Source organism: Metopolophium dirhodum, chromosome 4 (genome assembly GCF_019925205.1).
Source record: "Metopolophium dirhodum isolate CAU chromosome 4, ASM1992520v1, whole genome shotgun sequence".
NCBI lineage: Eukaryota > Metazoa > Arthropoda > Insecta > Hemiptera > Aphididae > Metopolophium > Metopolophium dirhodum.
Genome location: NC_083563.1, coordinates 11,649,089 through 11,670,287, shown reverse-complemented (window position 1 = coordinate 11,670,287; position 21,199 = coordinate 11,649,089). Strand labels below are relative to the sequence as shown.

Sequence of the window (21,199 nt, the reverse complement as noted above, 5' to 3'; positions counted from 1 at the left end):
GGAGGTGCTTCATGTAATGTATTGTATCTATTCTGTGATGTAACCATAAATATTGGTATATGATAATGGTTAAATGCCAAATGGTATGTATCTATGAATTTAACTTATTCAACGACTCAACGATTAGGAATGTCAATATGTCTGACATTTGAATCGTATTGCCGCCAAAATATAAATACAAATGAACCAAAGACGTTAAATACAGATAAATAGATAATAATATAATGTTATCAACTATAATTTCTGATAAATATCATATGGCGAAGTCAATATCATTTTCAACTCTTTTTTTAATCTTTTCCGAAACTCGACATTGTCCAAGTGAAACCTAACCCGTCGAGCATTAAAAATAAAGCAGATATCTGTTAATTTATTTAATTTAAATCTTTACAGATTCGCCATTTCCACCGTTCAACATGAGTCTTGTTTCGAAATTAATTGGTAAACGGTTCATCACTCAGGCAATCCAATAGTAAGTAAAACTTTTAAAATGTCTGGGAGTAGATAATGGATTTATTAAGGTGTTAATATTCTAAGGTCAAATTTAGGTCCTATTTTATCTCAATACTGTGATTTTGAAGTAAACTTATAATAATTGTTCTGTTATATTTTGTAGTGTTCCTAGCGCAGGTTTTTATGGCGCTACAGGATTCACCCTCTTGTGTTACTTTACTGACTGGAAATTGGTATTGCAATACGTGCCATACTACAACACAAAATTTCCCAAAGAGGCAGTGGAAGAATAATCCAATAAGTAATATGTAAAACATTATAGTGTTCTTTATATCTGTTAAAATAAAAACAGTACCTTTGATAAATATGTACCCAAGTGTATGTTTTTTTTTTTTTTGATTGATGTACTATTATTTTAAGAATTATTAATTAAAATACAAATTATCATTAGCCTATAATTTATTTCCGCTTGCTTTGTAGGAAAACAATGTAATTTGTTATAAATTATAATTCTTAAACTACTAGTTATGAAGTATAAAGTATATTTTATATTATGGCATATTTTATAATACTATCACTGTGTGCTACTCAAAAATACATTACTTTTTTGAATAAATTTCAATATAGGCCAGTGTATAAACATAAGTTATATACCATTTTTATGTATTTGAATTAATTTTTTTATCACATTGGAAGGAATATAGCAGCGGTTCTCAAACTGCTCCGCAGAGTCCTAGGGCTCCGCAAGAGTAGACTAGGGGCTCCGTGGCTCCCTGGTCAAATCTGTATTAATTAAATTCAAACTATTACATTATCATTATATTTCTTAGTTACATTTTTAATTGTTTTATTAATATTCAATATTATTTGGACCATACTAATATGTTTTATTTTAAACTATTTATAAATCAACATATTTTGTGTTAGTCAAAATGAGATTAGATACAAGTTGGGTTTTTCGTTTGACATATTGTATGATAATTTGGTTTACTTATCTACAATAGTACAATCTACATAAAATAGTTATCCACAGTAAGTTGTATGTAGTAAAGTTTTTCCTTATAGTTCAATGGTGCCCGCCAAATTTCTCCGTCATCTTGAAACTAATCATAAAGACGTGAAAGATAAACCTATTGATTATTTAATTCGATTGCGTGATCAACTTTTAAAGAATAAGAACTTTTTAGCTGAAGTATCAAAAACGGCAAATGAAGAAGCAACAGAGGCATCTTATATGGTCAGTTATTGTATAGCTCAGGCTGGTACCTAAAGCTCATACAATCGCCAAAAGTCAAAAAAAATAAATACTATTCCACTTTCCAACGATAACGTTAGGCGTAGAATTAACGATGTATCAACTCACATAAAATCTGAATTTATATCTCGTCTTAAATGTAAGATGATCTTTTTTTCCTATTAAATAAATTAAACAATTTGTATATATTCGTATTTTATAGAAAAAAAAGGAATTATTGTCTCAAATAGACATTTCTAATTTTTGGGACTCCATAATTTTTTTAAGGAACATAAAAGTTTGAGAACCACTGGTGTGTAGAATACAATCACTTATTATTTTTATGTAGAATTTTGAATCAACATAAAATTTTTTTTTTATTGAGTTAAGCTTGGTAACTATGCTGCTTTTGTTTGTAAGGGGGAGGAACTATTGTGGTTGGAACACATTTTTCATGTGTAGCAAGGATTTATTGTTTAAGAGGATGTCAGCGCACCTTTTGTTTTCTCTGGCCATATACATTTACAAAATATTTTTGTTTATTTTGAAAGTAGAATACCAAGTCAAATAACAATAAAATATAAAATAAGTTATTTGTTATTAGATTAACTAAAAAAAAATTGATTTTAAAAATTCCTATTTTTGAAAAGTAATATTAATTTTTTTTCAGCACAAGTTTCAGATTATAATTTAATTTATTCTGTGTTTCAACTATTGTTCATTTAAAGATAAAAAATAATCATTGTATATTTGTATGATTACCTAATTCATATATTCAGAACCAGAAACTAAGGCAATATGAATAATATTATGTTTGAGTGGTACTACAATAAAATTTAAATTATTAACTACAGTTATCGCATTTATTCATAAATAATATATACTTAGGATATCAGTACTATCACCTGATAATTAAGTACTAATCAGTTTTATTAGTTGTACTTATTGATATTAACAATGTAGAATTCAGTTCACAAGTAGGTATTGTGACAGTACTTATTACTTATCTACATAATCCAGAACCACTATAATACAGACATGAGTATGTCAATAAATTTTTGTTTTAGTATGCTATATTACATGCTTAGTTGTATTACAAAAGCAAAATTATTTTAAATGCTAGATTATTATCCTAAAAAGTACCCAATCCATTAAATAAAAATAAATAAGTTGTTAAATATTATGTAGAACCTATTTGCCAATTTTAATTTTACTATTAAAAATATTTTCCTTGTATCTATGGTATGAAATTAGTTAAACTGAATTTTGATAAAATCGAATACAATTTCTTTGGTCTCAGTTCAATAATGTCAAAATTAAGATTAAACAACAAGTGAGTAATTAGTAATCAGTTTTCGGTGCAATCATTAAATAATTTAGATTAATACTCAAATAAGTTTTATTCAAAAAATTAAATTTTGTTTGATTACCAAATCACAAATTTTATATTGTGTGTATAATATTATCCATAGTTTGTAAAAAAAAACAAATCATTTTTAGTTATTAAATTTAATACATTATAAGAATTCATAATTCACAAATAATAACTTAAAGACATATCTAGATACTAGCAGACTGAAGTATTACTGGCTTACTCTGGACTCTGGTTATAGATTGAAACAACACTCACTAGCAAATGTGCTTACACAGCTAATAACATTGATCATTTTATGAACCAATAATTTAAAATAATAATAATATTAAAAGTCAGTTACTTTGTTGGAAAAAATGCTTTATTATGAGCGTTTGAATAGAATTGAAATATAATGTAGTTACATAAAATTCTCTGTAAAATTCAATTACTTATTAATGATAAAAATATTAATAAAAAAAAAAAAAATAATAGTTTAATCAAATGGCCATTTTTTGTTTACTCCATGGGCCATAAGTCATAACATTAACAAAATTAAAATGGATAACATTTACATTTGATTGGACTAAATTACTGAATAAAAATTTTTTTTAATTAATTAACCCGTTAAGACATACAAATCACGTGGTAGATGATGGAGTGGAACTTGAGTTGAATTTTGGCTGAATAATAGAAGTCTTGCGTGCCGGAACAGTTTCTGGTGTCGGTATGGTATCCCCAGTACCAAAACCCAATACTTGTTGCACAGGGCGATTATTAATCAATTTATTACCATTACCCGCCTGCCTGGCCATTTGATAATCACCGGAGTCAAAAAATTTTTGCTGAAAACCAAATTAACATTCTTTAAATTTATTATAAAGATAAGAACAGATAACTCATTATTAATATAAGCATTGTTTAAAATATTTTATTAGTAGTCATAATTTACAGCATACGTCATTGTTGAAAATAATACAGTCTCATATATCTAAAAAAAAATAACACAAAAAAATGTTTTCTTCAAATTATTATTTAATATTTAATTATTTTAATATTAACTATTTAAAACAATTTGGTCAAAATGCAATGTAAAAAAAATATTATTTAAGTAGATATTAAGATATTTAGAATAGCCAGGTGACATCATTGGGTCTGGTTGAATATAACTGCCTATCTTATATGACGTGAAAAAAATGCCAGCTTTATACAATGATTTAAAATTTTTATTTTTGATGTACGTATACATTTTTGACTTTTTGTGCTGTAAAAACCATAGAAGTGTCACAATATTTAAATGATACATTTTGTTTTTTTGAAATATTAGTAACACAAAAAAACATAATGGCTGGTTGCGCCATGTTGTATTGTTATAAGTGACTACTGCTGTTACAGAGGAGTACGTAAATACATAATGAAATTTACTATTATAAGATATTAAATATTTCACAAAATTAAACACTTTGGACAAATTCTGGTCCCACTAACATCTTCAGTGCATAAATGCACATCACATATATACAACGAAAGTTCAAAAATATACTTATAATTTTGGTGTCAAATAAATTAATAATTATTATTATATGATTAAAACACAATCAAGTTATATATCTAAATAAAGTAAAAATGTATAAATCTAATTATTTTAATTTTTAAAATATAGCTCAAACAATATTATCATAAATTAAAAAAATTATAACAGTATAATATTGTTAAAATAAGTACTTAAAATTAATTTTATTAAGGGGCTCCCAGTTACGTTTTTCAAATTTTCCGTAATTCTATAAAATTTTATATATTTTATATTTTAGTTGCTACCTTAACTATAATACTTTTCCACTAATCTACTACCCGATACCTATTTAGAGGAGGGGGTTAATAGGGTGTATTGTATCAAAAAAAAAAAATTACTTCACAGGAATGGTTCTCAGGCCTTGTAGAATTGTCGGATTTTGATAATTATTTTTTTATTTGAAAGAAGAAGACTTCCTACAGGCCACATTAAACTCTGATTTTTTATTTTATTTTAAATAATGGTATAATATAATTTACCTATAAAAAAAAAGCTTAAAACTGTATTAATTTTGAAAACATATTATGAAGTTTGGGATTAAAATATTGAAGGTGCAGCCTGTAGAATATTACCCTTCATTAGTTAAAAAAATTATCAAATTTGGTTGATTCTGTAGAACATGATCATTATTCCTGTAGAGTGTATTTTTGTGTACAAAATTACAATGGCACCAGGCGCCTTAAACCAAAGGTTAAACATTTAAATCTATTGTGATCCATTAAGTTACTCATACCCCTTTGGCTAAACGTTTTTGAAGGAGAGCAGAATGACCACTGACTGGAGGCCAATTTGACTTCATTTGATATTGTTTTTTCATACACTCTTCTTGAGCTTTTTCAACATCTTTGGGGTCCTAAAACAATTGTATATAGGTAGGTACTTAGTCAATAAAATCAAAATATTTTTGAATTATTCAATCAAAAATTTTACCTTGGGTTTACAAAATTCTGGATTTTGAATCTCATTTGGATTTTGATCGGCCATAGCTAAAACAACTGATAATCAACAATCGTATATTAAAAATACTGACATGTAGGTACAAGAAAAAATCGCACAATATTACTCAAGGAATTTAAAAACAAATTTTGAAGATGAAAGATTACCATAATCTTATTAGCTAAACATGCCCATACCAAATCAGTGCAATTGAAAAATAAACAGCGGGAGTGCCAGGCACACAAAATGAAATGGCGGATAATATAACATTGAACGATTCGTTTAAGGGAATGGTAATAATATGGAGATATTATCAATCGTGTTGTACTTGACCTCGGATCGACGGAAAAGTGAAAAAAAGTTTAACTAAAGAACGAAATGACACGGCCGCCGGATTAATGGTATTCAACAATTTTTTTGTTGTCCAATTCGATCTCGTAAGATGAATGGTCGTAGTGAATGGACGTGCTGATGAGGAAAATTGTGTCGAAAAGATTTTTATTTTTGTATGACAATATTTAATATTACCTGTGCTGCACGCGTGGTGGTTGGTGGTGAAGGTGTCAGGTACTCAGGTGATGGCGGATCCGCGGGTAGACCGTCGACGGTGGTTTGAGAACGACTGACGATTGCAAAACGAAAGGAGGGAAAAAGACCGCGAAAATGGTAGACGCCGCTTTGTTTCTACTCTAGGAAAAGTGAAATTTAAAATTTTATTAAACAAACTACAATAATAATTGTTAACACACGCGACAGACAATCGCACTCCACAAACAGAAACGGTTAGTGAATAGTGGTAGTGTGGTACTGCGGGTAAAGAGCCGGAAAGATTGGGCGGGTAAGCACTGGGAAGCCAATCCTCTTAAACTTAAAATAGGTATAATATTATTCTATGTTATTATCGTCGTCTGTTGTTGTTTTATCTGTTTATCAGCAACATATTACGAGAAAGCCTGCCACCGTCGTATGTATTGTTATTTGTTATTATTGTTGTCGTATGAGAGCCGCGCAGACTTCGGCAGTTTGGAGTTGCGCAGTGCTGAGTGCGCACTAATTGCCACTCGCGCGTGCAAACAAGATATTAATAATTGAATACCTGAATGGCTGAATGGCTGAATGGACGAATAGGGATCAGTACAAAGTACAATATTATATCTAAACTGTACGTCTGTGCGTCTTATATTATTAATATTAATAATATTTAATATGTCTTCGCAGTTCGCAATGAAAATTATACAAAACAAAGAGCGGCTGCAGTGCTGATATTGTTGTGCTGATAGCTGATTAGCTGATAGCGTTGGCCAGCGCTCCCGGTGTCTTTCTCGGCGATTCGCGGTGACATAACCTCGAAAAACATTGCGGTCCGTCGGCTGTCCAGACAAGAGTCGCGCGTTGTAGTTGTTGTCGCTCCGGTTGCTCGTCGTTTCTGGTTGTTTGTCGTTACTTGTTACTTGTTGTGCTTGTGACTTCCGCTGAACAGACTGAAGGACTAAATGTTACCTTTGGCTGCGAGTATATAGTGATTAGTAAGGTTTTTAGTTAATTTTTCCGTAGAAAAAATAGATCCTAAAATCCGTTGTTTTTATAATTTTATCACCACAGACTCCGTTGTTAATCATTATTAATTATTTATTTTCATCAGGGTTGAACGTCGTCCCGATTTAGTGGTCGCTTGGTGTTTAGTTACCGTTGCATAGAGCTATGGAGCAGTCTGTCAGTGAGCTGACCAACTTGCTTCGAAGATGGGAAGATGAAATGCCTACCCCTAACTACAACCCAATACCGACGTTGATCAAGTAATTGAAATCGTCATAATATTAATGATCGATCTTTTTTCAATTTTTATAAATTAATAGCTTGAGATATAGTCTCTTAGTTGAGATTCCTTTTAATTTTGAAAGTTTAATAATACCTACTATTTTAAGCAAATGGTATACTAAAATAAGTTTCTTATTTATACATTTAAATTACCCTCAAACACCTGAACCTTTTCCTTGTTTAATAGACTTACAAAACATGGCTTATGACTAAAATATCTTAATATCATTAATACTGTGATTTTAACTTTTTCCAGATTATGTGAATTATTTGAAGCAGAATCAAAAAATTATCTTAAAAAAGACCCAGATCCCTTTGATGATCGCCATCCATCTCGAATAGATCCTACTTGTGTATTGGGCCAGATGTATAAGATTCTGTTCCGCAAAGATTCTTTAATGAATAAGGTAGATATTAAAATTAATAAATATTTTTATTTTTCTTAAATTAACATATAATTCACATTTGTATTTATCAAATATTTTCAGTTAGTAATGGATTATTTAAAAGAACATCATTGGCCAAGACGAACTAAAGATAACCACGATTTAAATGTTGCTGCATGTAGGCTTATAATGAACCTCATACCAGGTTTAGAAACAACTGTTGTTTTTGAAAGCGTGAGTAAATCTTTAATTAATAAGACTAATGTTTTGAAACATATAAATAAATTATGTTTTCTAGCCTGCAAATGATCAACTTATTCAAAGGTTATTCACTTGGGCAGAAAATACTAATGAACCATTGCAAACTTATGCAACAGGATTATTGGCATCTTGTATGGAGTTGACAGACATTGCTGCTAATTTTAAGTGTGTATAGTTAGATTTTTAGTATTTATAATAATATATAGAGACGTAGACTAATATGTTACTAAAATACAATTTTAAATTATGTAGAGAAGATAATAATAAACTTGTCCCAATTATACTGGATCGTCTGCATTCATATTATACTCAGTTTTGTGAAGAAAATGAAATCAATCAAAGCACACAGCCATATCAAAATACAAATAATGATGAACCTAGTGATGATACAAGTGCTCCGTCTCCCAAAAAAAAAAGTAATTCTTCATTCTTTAAATAAATAATTAATAAAACTTATTTTAATTTATAATATTTGACGAATTTTAAACTATAAAAAATCATTAATTGTATAGTACCTAGGTATTTAAATAAATATATTTATATATATTAAAAATATTTACATCATTTAAACTCTTGAAATTAATTAAAATCTCATCAAAATATTTTTTGAGTGGGCTACACTACGTGACATTACAATTTACCATTATAATATAATCAAAACATACTTCTTTATGACTGCTAAGTGCAGCATAAACCAACAAGTACTCTTAATTCAAATGAAGTTGATAATACTGTTGAAGATTCTAACCAGAACATTAATATTAGTTTTGAGCACTCTCCTAGTAAATCAAGTATTTTTACTACCAGTGTTTGGCATGTTCCATATAAAAATGATTTTGTTATTTTTTTAAAATAATAGAAAATTTTCTTTTGTCATTTCTTGAGAAAAGAAACAAGTTAGTGCAAAAATCGTGAAATAAGAAGTCAAAATCCTGATATTGTTAATTTATAATTTTGAGCTAATTATTTGATAAAACCACATGCTTTTTAATTTGAAACTCTTTTAAATATAATTATTTTCTTCTCGTGATTTCTAATTAATTTAAAAACATAGTTTTTATGTAGGTACCTTTAGTCTGCTCTTAACAAATAATTATATTTATGTTAACTATAGGTTTGACACTAGAACTGTCTAGAACTTATTCATTGTAATTATTACAAAATTCTGAAGGAACAGAAAATGTTATTTGTTTTTTGTAGATAAAAGGATTTTGCTCCATATTTAATTATTTTTTCATTAAAATTAATATGTTTGGCACATTATTTTAAAAGAAATTCTTTTCATGAATACATTCCTTGTAACACTGCAGTTAATTTTTATACTATTTTATTTTAATTATTCAATCTAAAAATATATTTTAGAAAGAGAAGAAAATGGAATTTGTGGTGATAGTAACTCATCTTTTCCTGAGTCTAATGCAAGCAACTGGATACAAATATATCCTCCTACTTTGACAACAAAATTAGTTTACTGTCTCAAATATTTAGTACCTACTGGAGAATATCAAGAGGTATGTATTTTATATTATAATGTATTATATGTATGTATTATGTATTATACAATTTGTTTCTAGTTCTTAAGCCATGCCTATGAGAAAAATGCACTCAACTTAGTAATGAAAATAATTAATTCTTCAGAAAAACAAAATGGTTATTTAACTTTTGAAGCATTAAAATACTTGGCTGCTCTTTTATGCCATAAAAAATTTGCCACAGAATTTATTGGTTCGCAAGGATTACAAGTATGTTTATTATATTTTATGTAAACTCATTAGTGCCAAACTTAATTTAATTAAGAGTTGCGATGGTTCTAAAAATAACCTACCCGCTCAAAAAATTAAGAGAACGCCACACCCGCATGTGTTGTCTTGGTCTTACAAGTGTAGAACATAGCAAATTGTACGCTCAGCAAAACATGTGTAACTCTGTAGCTTCGTTAGTTAAAAAATTAGAGTGAATTGACTATTATCAAATTAAGAAGTAAGAATATTATCTATACTCTATTCAGAATAAGAGCACACCAGGCAGCGACGGTAAAAACCGGTTTTGCTATGTAAATCTGGTGTGCTCTTATTCTGAATAGAGTATAGTGAACCTCAATGGGTTCTTTTTTTATATTTTAATTTTAAAAGAAGTTATAAGTATTTTAAAAGGCACAAATAATTCACAATTTTAAAATACTCATAACTTGTTTTAAAATTAAAATATAAAAAAAAATTCAACGAGGTTCATTAGATAATATTATCTAATTACCTATTATCTTATTTCTAAATTTGATAATAGGTCAATTCACTCTAATTTTTAAACTAACGGAGCTACAAGTCTTTGCTGAGCGTACAATTTGGTATGTTACGTACTTGTAAGACCGAGACAACACATGGGGGTGTGGCATCCTCTTAGAACCGAGCATACAAGTATAATATATCATTTATTTAATATTAATTAAGCTGTATGTCAATACCGACGTAGGTACTGTAGAACAGAGTGAATAGGTAATTGTGGTTTAAATAGCTTAAGATTGATCTAAAATCAAAATATTATGAACATATTGTTGTGTATAGAAAATAATAATATGTATTATATTAATGATTCTATTTCGTGAAATAGTTGTGTACTGAAGCGTTTCCTGCGCAAAATTATTATTTTTGAGAGGTATTTTTTTATATTGTAAAGCTGCGTGCATTTTTTTAATCAATTTGTTTTTTTAGTTTTTCCTGATTATTTGAATAAGTCAAGGGAATTTTTTAATCTTGACACTAGATTTGATTAACTTTTAAAAAATTTTATAATTGTAAAATGTTAAAAATTATTTAATTATAAAACTAATATATATTTTTTGCTCTGCTCAGAATCTAAAAATAAATAAAATAAAATTATACAACTGTTTGATTGGGCACAGAACAAAGAATAAAATATAAAATTGAAATGTATAAATATAATATTACAGTTTTAAATAAAAATGATATCATCTTTTTATATCTAAATTAATGTTTCTTGTTTCTTTGTCCGCTAGACTCAGAAATCACTTACCGTTTTCAATAGGTTCGTTGAAACTCTGCGATAGTTAGTAGCTGGAAAGATTATAGAACGAAACATTATAGGGCTCGAAATCAGTTTTTTTTATTTTTATATAATACCGCAACTGTACATTAAACCTAGTCCAAAACTAGTAAATTAAAAAAAAAATGATTTAAAATTGAATATATTATTATGATTTAATATGACAAATACTATTGATAGGTTAGGTTAGTATGGTCAAACTGTATTAAAGTTTGTTTTTTATACCTACCAAACTAATTGCTTATAATTATATTTGATCTGGCAATGCAAATTCTTGTACACTCGCTGGTAAATACAGAATACTTATACCTATTTTCTAATTTGTATATGGCACACACTATAAACGAGGTATGATTTAGAGTCTAAAGTTTAGACTAATCTGAAATTTAATAATTAAGGTTTTAAATGTTGTATGTAGGTATGTTGTTCAAAAAATATATTAATTTATTTTATGTTTAGAAACTACTTCTAATTCCAAAACCTAGTATTCCATCCACTGGTGTTTCAATTTGCTTTTATTATTTGTCATATTGCGAGGAAGCAATGGAAAGGATTTGTCTTTTACCTGAACATGTCCTTGTTGATCTTGTAAAGTATGTCAAAGTATTTTTTTGTTTAATAATATTTATTGTTTTCTTATCATATTTAACTTGGTTTTAATCATCACTCATAAGGTATGCACTTTGGATGTTGGAGTGTTCTCACGATTCTAGTAGATGTCATGCAACTATGTTCTTCAGTTATAGTTTTCATTTTAGAGTTATTCAAGAAATATTTGATAACCATGACGGATTACGTAAGCTGTTTAATGTGGTATGATTAATTAACTTATTCCAAATTAAATTAAGTAAGTAAAATGTACTCCTAATAATAATTTTTACAGGTTAGTACATTGCCTATTCTTTCATCTGAAGATCCAGCATATAGTTCATTAACTGAAGATGCCGAATGTTCTGCAAGACAAATTATTCGTCATGTATGTGCTGGTTTGAAACATTATTTTGAAGCACATTTACATATAAAAGCTCAGCAAATACGTAGAGCGAAAATGAGAGATTCTGGTCTGTTAATTTCATCAACAATGGTTCATAATTTTTTCACAGTACCTGGTTATAAAGTATGACATTTTAAAAACTTAATTAAGTAAACAATATCTATATTATATACTTTTTTTAGTCTACAAAAAAATCTCGTGCTGAAGTCCAAGAAGAAATAGAGCTATTATCAAATGCTGTGTCCCTGAAAAGCCATTGGACACCAATTGATCAATTACTTAAATTGGGTGGCTTAAGTTTATTATTGCAAATAATCAGTTTGGCCCATGAATGGAATTTTTCCGGAAGGCACGAGTAGATAAAATAATTGATTTATTTAATTATACATTTTAAACTATTCAATTTTGTTATAGATGTGAAATGATTAAAAATGCACTTGAAGTATTAAACATATGTGCTGTATTACCAAAAGTTCAATTGGCATTATGTGAAATACCATCACCTAAAGTTCCAACAGATAATCAAAATGATACCTCCACAGTGGAAGAAAATGACCCACAAGCTGAAAATGACAATGTTGGATTAAATATTATTATAAAAGCAGCTGAAGGAGATCTGTTAGATGCTGATATTCAAAAAGCTGCACTTTCTGTCATTATAACTTGTGTTTGTGCACCAATACATAGGGTATATATTTCATATAATTCTATATTTCCCTTTGATTTGGTATTATAAACTAAACAATAAATATTATACTTTAGGAAAGTGGAAGTATAGCATACTATTCATCACATGGATCAGCTAAAAAACGAACACCTAAGACTTGTGATGATGCCGTGATTGAAAAAATTTGGGATTGTATTAGAAATAATAATGGAATTATGGCAAGTTTGGTTTCAGTATTTATGATTGGTTGAGTAGTTTAAATATGTTGCGATTATATGACTTGTGTTATTTTATAGTAATTTATTTGGTGTAGTAGCTATCACTTAGATTCTTAACTTCTCTCCAAACTTGTATACTTAAAAAGACAAGGTTATATAATTGCAATTAAGATATTTTAACCTAGTTTAGAAATAATTAAATAAATTATTATCCATGAAATAATTAAAAATTTACTTGAAAATCTAAATACAGTGTACTTTTGAAATTCTCAACATCTCGAACAAATGAAATTCCCCTTCAAATAACAATAACACATTAAGATTTTAATAACTCAAATTTTTTAGTAAGCCAAATTTTTTTTCCCCGTGAGCTTCTATTTACCAAGAGTACACTCTACTGTATTCTATTCACATTAAGAAAATACCACTTACCTGACCCAAATTTGTCTTGAGGCGACCCCCCCCCCCTAAAAACAGGTTGGTGTCGGTTGCAACAGAACTGCAGCTGTATACGTAGTGAGTTGTATTATCTTGTTTTCAATTGTTTGATTCCATTCGCGCGTATATATTTACTATTGCGATTATTACACATATTTTATTTACATATATTAATATTCCTTTGCAAATTATTACCTTTTTTGTTAGTACATTTTGTTATTATTTAATAACCGCGCAAAACTGCGATATTTTTATGATTTGTCTCGAGCAATTGTGTATATTCTTAACATGAATACAGTATGAAAAATAAAATTTTAAATATATTTCTATACCTTAATTTTATTGATTGTATACAGAAAAAAGTTTTTAAAAAAGTGTGTAACATAGAGCTTATAATTTTTTAACCATAGGTCTTACTTACTTTAATGACTATTAAAACACCAATTACTGATGTTGATGCTATACGAGGATTAGCAAGTCGTGCATTAGCTGGATTGGCTCGCAGTGAATCAGTTCGCCAAATTATCAGCAAATTACCTTTATTTAACACTGGCCAATTACAAAGTATGTAATTAATTATTTTAAGAATTTTAATGTGAATGCATCTTATCAATGCATTTTATCAATTAGAAAATGCAATACATTTTATAAATAATATTATAGGTTTAATGAAAAATCCTGTATTGCAAGAAAAACGTCAAGAACATGTAACATTTCAAAAATATGCTTTAGAGTTAATGGAATTAGTTGCGGGGAAAAAAAAAAGTAATGGAGCTGAAATAGAAGCGTCATTGGCAAATATAAATCGAGTATGTTTTTAATTTGTTAAAATTCTTACTGAAACTTTGAACTTTATTCTGCACCAACTATTTGAACTGGTTTAGTTTAAAGTTTAAATAGTTAAAAATCCAGTAGTTCCATGGAATTTATTAGAAAAATAGTATATAAGTTATATAAAAATCGCTAGCCTAAACCGGTTTAAAATTATCCTACACCAGGATAATGAACCATGTCAATGATATGGTCTATGCATCCTGGTGCCTTTTTTTTAGCACCAGTGTTTGTGAGCAAATCTTTAAATTTATAACTTAAAGCAAAGATATTCAATTGACTAGAATTTGTTTTACGTTAAATTATTGTGAATAATAAAACAAGCTTGATTCTACTGAAAATAAAAAATATTGAATACTACAATTTAAGAAGAATTTTGATATAATTTATATAACTTATTATTACTTTTTTATCATTGTTCTTTATTTCTATAATATTATTTATCCAACATAAGATTATCATATAATCAGCTCTGTATACACATATCTATAAGTATAACAATATGGAAAAACTGGATAAAAAATGTCCTGTTTGATGTTTGTTGAGACAAGGTGACATGTTTCTCAAACAGGGACAATCTCGTTTTAAACGGGTATGGTCATCCTAGTTTAGTGCCACTAAGTGACTAAAAATATATAAAATTATCAATTTCAATGATTTTCTGTATAATTGTTTTATTTGTAGGCAAACGTTGTTGCACAAACTAAAATTAATTTCAATGAACAACAATTGCTCCTTTTAATGTATCAACATTTAATGGCAAAAGGTTTGTCCACAACTGCAGAATCATTAGTACAAGAGGCAAATCTTAATATAGCTGAGAAAAAGTCTACACCATTTACATATATTTCCCATTGCCGTGTAAGTATTATGTTAGAAGTTTTGATGCATGCGGTGTCTTCATGTAAAATTTCCATTCAGCAGAGACTATTTTGTGTTGATAGTTTTTATATTACAGTAAATAGATTTATTATCTAATTATTCAAAGGTAAGAATCTTTCAGTGGTCTCATCGGTTTTTATATACTAATTTTAAAGCGAGGTATTAGTATGTAAAATATTAAAATATTAAAAAGCTCATAAATTGATTTAAAATTATAATAAAAAGAAAACATTAATTTTCTTATCTTTAAATATTATATTTTTTTTTTAAATTTAGAGTAATATTAAAACAAACAATTCAAAGTAGTTTGATGAATGCTAATTTTATATGTTATACATTTGTAAGTTAGAGACAATACTTATGACATCATAATAAATTATATTAATTATGATACTTAGTTTTGTTCTTCAATTATATATATCCTAATAAATAATTTTGTACTGAAGAATCGATCGATTGGAGGAGGAATATCCCCAATAAGTTCTAGACACACGATTCAGAACCAAAAATCTGAATTAGCCAATTCATCTAATGGTCCTTTAGGTGCAGGATTTAGTGCCAGAGGAATAAATTCAACTCCAATACGTTTGAATGTCAATAGGTATTTTGTATTTATTTAATATTTGGTTTATTAATTGTGTTTAAATATCTTAAGAGGACGTCGCACCTGCATATGTTGTCTTCGTCTTACACACGCATGAAATAGTGAAACGAGTCGGAACTTGCTCAATTTTGATTATTGAATAAAAATACCTATTATAAAATTGAAATATGAGAATATTCAAAATATAATATTATAACACCATATTATAATATGGTGCGTTTAAAAGTTACAGTTTGTTTAAAAATGTTTTAATGTTTGTTATTTCTAAACAATATATTGAGTATTATATTCGTAATAATGAAAAAATGCACCGTCTTGCTCTTTGAAATATTGTCATATTTTAAAATAGGTATTTTTACTTTAGAACCAAAAATTAAGCGAGTTCTACTCAGACTACGTAAATGTGATTAGTCTGCCCTACGTGTGTAAGACAGAGACAACATATGCAGTAGCGACGTCCTCTTAGAGGACGCTATACCTGCATGCATTGTCTCCGTCTTACATATGTACAACATAGCATAAACTGTTTTGCGCTGGAAAGAATCAAGAAGGCTACAGTCATAATTAAGAAACAAGATTTGCACCACATGAAAGGAGAACTTTGGCTATGCAACGTTGTTTTTATTTTTTTGATATCACTTATATGAAATAAGTTCTTACTGTTTCAAAAACCATTAATTTTGGTGTTTTTCAAACTCGAAAAACTTTTTTTATATAAATGATATCAAAAAAATAAAAACAATGTTGCACAGCCAAAGCTCTCCTTTTTATGTGGTGAAAATCTCGTTTCTTAGCTATGACTGTAGCCTTCTCGGTTCTTTACCGCGCAAAACAGTTTTTTGTTGTGTTGTAAATTTGTAAGACGGAGACAACGCATAAAGGTATAGCGTCCTCTTAAGCAAATATATTAATTGTATTTTATATATCTAGACGATCAGAAAATCGTCCAAAACCGGAGCCAGAATTAGAACTTGAATCACCTATGTCTAAATCAGTTCATAAAAAAATTGACCAAGATTTAACATTACTTACTGATAATAATACTAACTCAAAGGTTAGTTTAGAATCTATTATTACAGAATACTTAACCAATCAACATGCTTCATGTAAACATCCTATGGTTACATGTCCTCAATTCAACTTATTTGTGTGAGTATTTAAGTATTTTATTTTCAAACAAATAATATTATATAAATAATCATATTTTCATATAGTCCACACAAATGTCCTGATCCTAAACCAAAGAGCTCAATGTGTACAAACTTTGCTATGCGATTTTCAAAAAACGTACATTCTAGAAAACTAAACCAAAGACTCATACACAGTCGTTTTTGTCCAACCCGTAATTTCCACATGGATGACGAAGAAGCATATTTCACGTGTTGCGAGTTTTTAGTAAGTCTATTAAAATATAATAAATATATATTTATCGTTATAATTATAAAGTTCTTAATTTTAGAGCCAAAATCGTGTTGCTATTGGGACATACAATGGTGAAATAAAAGTATTCAATTTATTTACTTCTCAAGAAGAACTATCATTTTCAGCCCATGATTCATATATTATAGACTTACAATGTAGTAATGATGAAAGGTTGTTGTTATCATCTGCTTCTTGGAGAGCGCCTTTAACGTCTATTTGGTCTATAACTGAAAATGCAATCAATATTAAGTAAATTTTCTTTAATTTTTTTTTTTTTTTTAAATATGTTATATTCTATATAAAATATAATATTTTTGTTTAGATATTCTTTGGACCATGAAGAATACTGTACTTTTAGCAATCACGACCAAAATAAAATACTTGGAACTAAAGCTGAAATAGCAACAGTAATTATTGAATTTCAGTTACCCATTATAATTATTTTAATTAACTTATAATCTTAACATTTTTTCCTAGATATATGATTTAGAAACTAGTAAAAGAATATTAACATTAGTTCCAAAACATTCAAATCAGTACAGTAGAAATCGAGCAGCATTTGATGCTACAAATGAATTAGTGTTATCAGATGGTGTATTATGGGATGCCATCGCTGGAAAAGAAATCCATAAGTTTGATAAATTAAATCAATGTGTGAGTGGAACTTTCCATCCAAATGGACTTGAGGTAAAACATATTTTTTTATAAAATTAGCTAAATTGTAATTCGAAAATTATTTTTTTACCTATAACTTTGTAGATTATATCAAATACAGAAGTCTGGGATATGCGCACATTCCAGTTGTTGCGGACAGTGTCAAGTCTTGATCAATGTAATGTGACATTCTCCAAATCAGGAGAAGGAATGTATTTGTATGTCATTGATCAAGAAATTGAAAATGACTCTTCTTACCAAACTTCATTTAAAACTTTAGATCCTAATGACTACTCAAATATAGGTAGATATAATGAACATAGTGTTAAATATTTTATATTTATAAAATATAATAATTATTTGTTTTTATGAATTGTGTTATGTGCTTAGCCACTGTTGATGTTAAAAAATTCATATATCATATGGCTTGCAATAGTTATGATACTCAAATAGCTATTGTTGAAAATCAAGGAATGTTTGAAAATATTGATGAGTCAATTGTACGAATATACGATGTTGGTAGATCTAGGAACGAAGATGAAGCTGTAAGTTTTTTTTGTGATAATTTTGATGAACTAGAATTATTCATATTGGTAATTTTAGGTCGAAGAAGAAGATGATGAAGAAGTCGATTCTGAAGGTTCAGGGTCAGAAGATGAAAACATGTCTAGTACGTATTACAATAATTTTTATATTTTATCTTATATAATGTATAACTAGACAACTAGTGTTTAAGAGGGCGCTACATAGCCATTTGTTGTCTTCGTGTAACAAGTGCATAGCACATAGCAAATTTATGTTCAGGAGAACGCTTTAGCTCTGTTAGCTTAACAATTAGAGTGAATCAACCTATTATGAAATTTGATGGTAAGTACATTATCTGTGTCTGTATGTGGGTTTTTTTATAATAACTAGTTCTATTTTTTAGTAATTTATGCTTAAATAATATAGTGTAAATTAAACACTCAAAACTGAATTATTGTAAAAAACAACCCACTTACAAACACAGATGTTCTTATCATCAATCAAGTTTCATAATTTTTTTATTCACTGTAATTTTTTAACTAACCAAGTAAACGTAATCTGATGAGTGTAAATTTGCTATGTTATGCACTCGTAAGACAGAAACAACAAATATCTGTGCAGCATCCTCTTAAGTGGACAGTAGCTTAAAATAAAAGGTGCATTCATTTGTTTAATTAGTGTTTCCATCGTATTTGGAAGAAATGATAGCTGGTGGAATGGCAGCAGGTGGGATGAGTGATAATTTTTCAAGTGGTAGCAGTAGCAATAGCAGCTTTGAGAGTGTTGGTGAAAGTTCTCGTTCATTTACTCCATTATCTGATTCAAGTAATGATGCAAGTTATGATGCTGGTGGAAATTCAGACACAGAAAACTTAGGTGCTTGATTATTATTAAATCTAATATATTTTTTTTGTTTAAATTTAAAGATTGATATAATATGTAATAAGAAATAATAAGACATTACTTCTGAAATACATCAAATTTACAATTACCAAATTGTTATATCGCTGTTCAGTTTTGTATTTCTGTGATTGAAAACAATGTTATCTATTGTATGTTTTATTGTAACATTATGTTTGTATTATGATAATATGATGAAATGGTTTTTAAAGAAATCTTTTTGATGATTTTCTGAAAGCTTATCGGAGGTTATATTCTATAGTTTGTTGTTGACAAAATAATTTTTGTACATAAATGTCAATTATACAGTAATATATCATATTGTCTAGTCTAAATACAAATTCTTTTTCACCAAATGTTGACGTTTTAAAATTTGGTTAAATATTCCAAACATTGCTTTATTTCTTAATTTTAGAAACCACCTACCCACTATCAATATAAATATATAAATTATTAATTATATGTGTTGTGTATCTTAATTTATATTTTATTTGTAAACACAAATAGTATGTACTTAGTTAGAGCTCTTCACGTGCCTAACTTCTTATGCCAACCACTAAGTGCTAAAATAGAGCTTGTGGGTAGTGGTGCCAAACTACTACAAAATCACTACGGCGGTCGGCGACAAATATTGGATTTTAATAGTATTTTAATTTTTAATACATAATTACCAATTAGTAAACGCAGATAATTCACTATAGTCGCCATACTTGGTTTTTGGGGATCGGAGCCGGTGCCTACTAGGTCTAGCAATATTATGTTTGAATATCTAGAACGGACTGATTATTTTATTGAAATAAATGGCTTAGGGGACTTAGCACAATTTGATTTTGGTTTATGTTTATATGTGGCATGATCATGATCTAGTTTGTATCAAATTGGTAGCAAATGAACATCCCTCAACTTGTTAAGTAAAACACCTTGGGTGGGTCTCAGATTTCTAATAGCTATACCTTCAAAACTAAGTCCAATTGCTGAATGACTTACCATTATTTTCATAATGCTTAACTACATATTATGTTATTATTACAAGTGTTCAGTTAAATTCAGTGTCCTTAGTGTACAGTGGGGTGGGCTTGTGCCTTATAGTTAATTGGTTATTAATCAAACGTTTCGACCAATATTGTTATTTGTCACTCTCTTCCATAACGCTTTTTTTTATTGTTTTATAATTTATAACACAAATTTGAAATTGAATACATCATATGAGTAAATAAAATATAATTATCACAATACAATTTTTATTTTTTATTATTAAAAGCCACTAGTATAAAACTATAACAACATAAACAATAAAATAAATTACTTAATAGGTACCTAAATGCCTAGAATTAGCAATCAGCATTACATTAATACATTGACTATATTATAAATTTATAATGAAGACAGACTCCCAAATAAAAGTGATAAGGTGAGTACCCACAATGTTATTTATTATTCTTATTTATGATGTAATAATCTATATAAAATATTATGTAAAATCACTTCACTGATTATTTTTTTTAACCATTTTTTTCCTATGAAGCAACCATTTGAATTAATACCCACCTGACAATAATAGTTATCGTGTTGATGTGAGACACTGAGACTAAAGGGCTAATTAAATTCACTTCATAAAATAGCTATGTTCGCCGGCCACCGCCACTGCAGGTATAACTACCTAGTTATCTATAAACGATTCATAATGAATATTAATTAAATAATAATTTTAATGTCGGAACGACGAACAGTTGGTATTGATTCCTGTCAGTATGTACCTATGTAAATATTATTGCACAAAACGATATTGCAACATTGTTGTTGATTATTTTACTCATGTAAATTTTATAACAAACAGACCAAACAGTATAGGTAAGTAATAAGTAATAACTAATAACTAATAAGTATACAGAGTGACTAAACAATCTATAAATGGTATAATATGCTTTAACATTTTGAGCCATGGTATACACACACTATACAGGACGTACACTAAGCCACTAAGGTATACGA

At 28.3% G+C, this 21,199-nt stretch overlaps 2 protein-coding genes and 1 long non-coding RNA gene across 9 annotated transcripts; 2 read left to right on the top strand and 1 right to left on the bottom strand.

Moving 5' to 3' along the window:
• Window positions 1–115: 115 nt before the first annotated feature.
• Window positions 116–820, top strand: LOC132942334 (uncharacterized). Its single transcript, XR_009664277.1, has 2 exons — window positions 116–472; window positions 617–820. It is a non-coding gene; the product is annotated as an uncharacterized LOC132942334 (long non-coding RNA).
• Window positions 821–3,068: 2,248 nt separating this feature from the next.
• LOC132942333 (cAMP-regulated phosphoprotein 19-B) lies at window positions 3,069–6,782 on the bottom strand. 5 transcript variants are annotated; one of them, XM_061010641.1, is made up of 5 exons: window positions 6,644–6,782; window positions 6,076–6,236; window positions 5,542–5,606; window positions 5,345–5,464; window positions 3,069–3,883 (listed from the first exon to the last, which is right to left on the bottom strand). In XM_061010641.1, the coding sequence occupies exons 3-5, from the start codon at window positions 5,593–5,595 to the stop codon at window positions 3,680–3,682; spliced, it is 378 nt and encodes a 125-aa protein (XP_060866624.1). In that variant the 5' UTR covers window positions 5,596–5,606; window positions 6,076–6,236; window positions 6,644–6,782; the 3' UTR covers window positions 3,069–3,679. The 5 variants fall into 5 exon arrangements, with proteins under 5 accessions (XP_060866624.1, XP_060866626.1, XP_060866625.1 ...); XM_061010643.1 differs by having other exon boundaries at window positions 6,076–6,231; XM_061010642.1 differs by lacking the exon at window positions 6,644–6,782 and adding an exon at window positions 6,297–6,499 and having other exon boundaries at window positions 6,076–6,231.
• A 58-nt stretch (window positions 6,783–6,840) lies between these two features.
• Window positions 6,841–19,650, top strand: LOC132942332 (protein mahjong-like). Of its 3 annotated transcripts, none has more exons than XM_061010639.1 (27): window positions 6,841–7,078; window positions 7,190–7,343; window positions 7,622–7,772; window positions 7,854–7,985; window positions 8,050–8,177; window positions 8,265–8,428; window positions 9,375–9,523; window positions 9,587–9,754; window positions 11,532–11,665; window positions 11,747–11,885; window positions 11,956–12,189; window positions 12,249–12,421; window positions 12,481–12,754; window positions 12,829–12,951; window positions 13,800–13,953; window positions 14,053–14,198; window positions 14,905–15,081; window positions 15,549–15,703; window positions 16,637–16,855; window positions 16,921–17,101; window positions 17,166–17,377; window positions 17,451–17,535; window positions 17,606–17,815; window positions 17,888–18,086; window positions 18,173–18,327; window positions 18,386–18,452; window positions 18,986–19,650. In XM_061010639.1, the coding sequence occupies exons 2-27, from the start codon at window positions 7,249–7,251 to the stop codon at window positions 19,189–19,191; spliced, it is 4,230 nt and encodes a 1,409-aa protein (XP_060866622.1). In that variant the 5' UTR covers window positions 6,841–7,078; window positions 7,190–7,248; the 3' UTR covers window positions 19,192–19,650. The 3 variants fall into 3 exon arrangements, with proteins under 3 accessions (XP_060866622.1, XP_060866623.1, XP_060866621.1); XM_061010640.1 differs by having other exon boundaries at window positions 6,841–7,073; window positions 12,249–12,415; window positions 18,986–19,649; XM_061010638.1 differs by having other exon boundaries at window positions 6,841–7,073; window positions 18,986–19,649.
• Window positions 19,651–21,199: the final 1,549 nt, after the last annotated feature.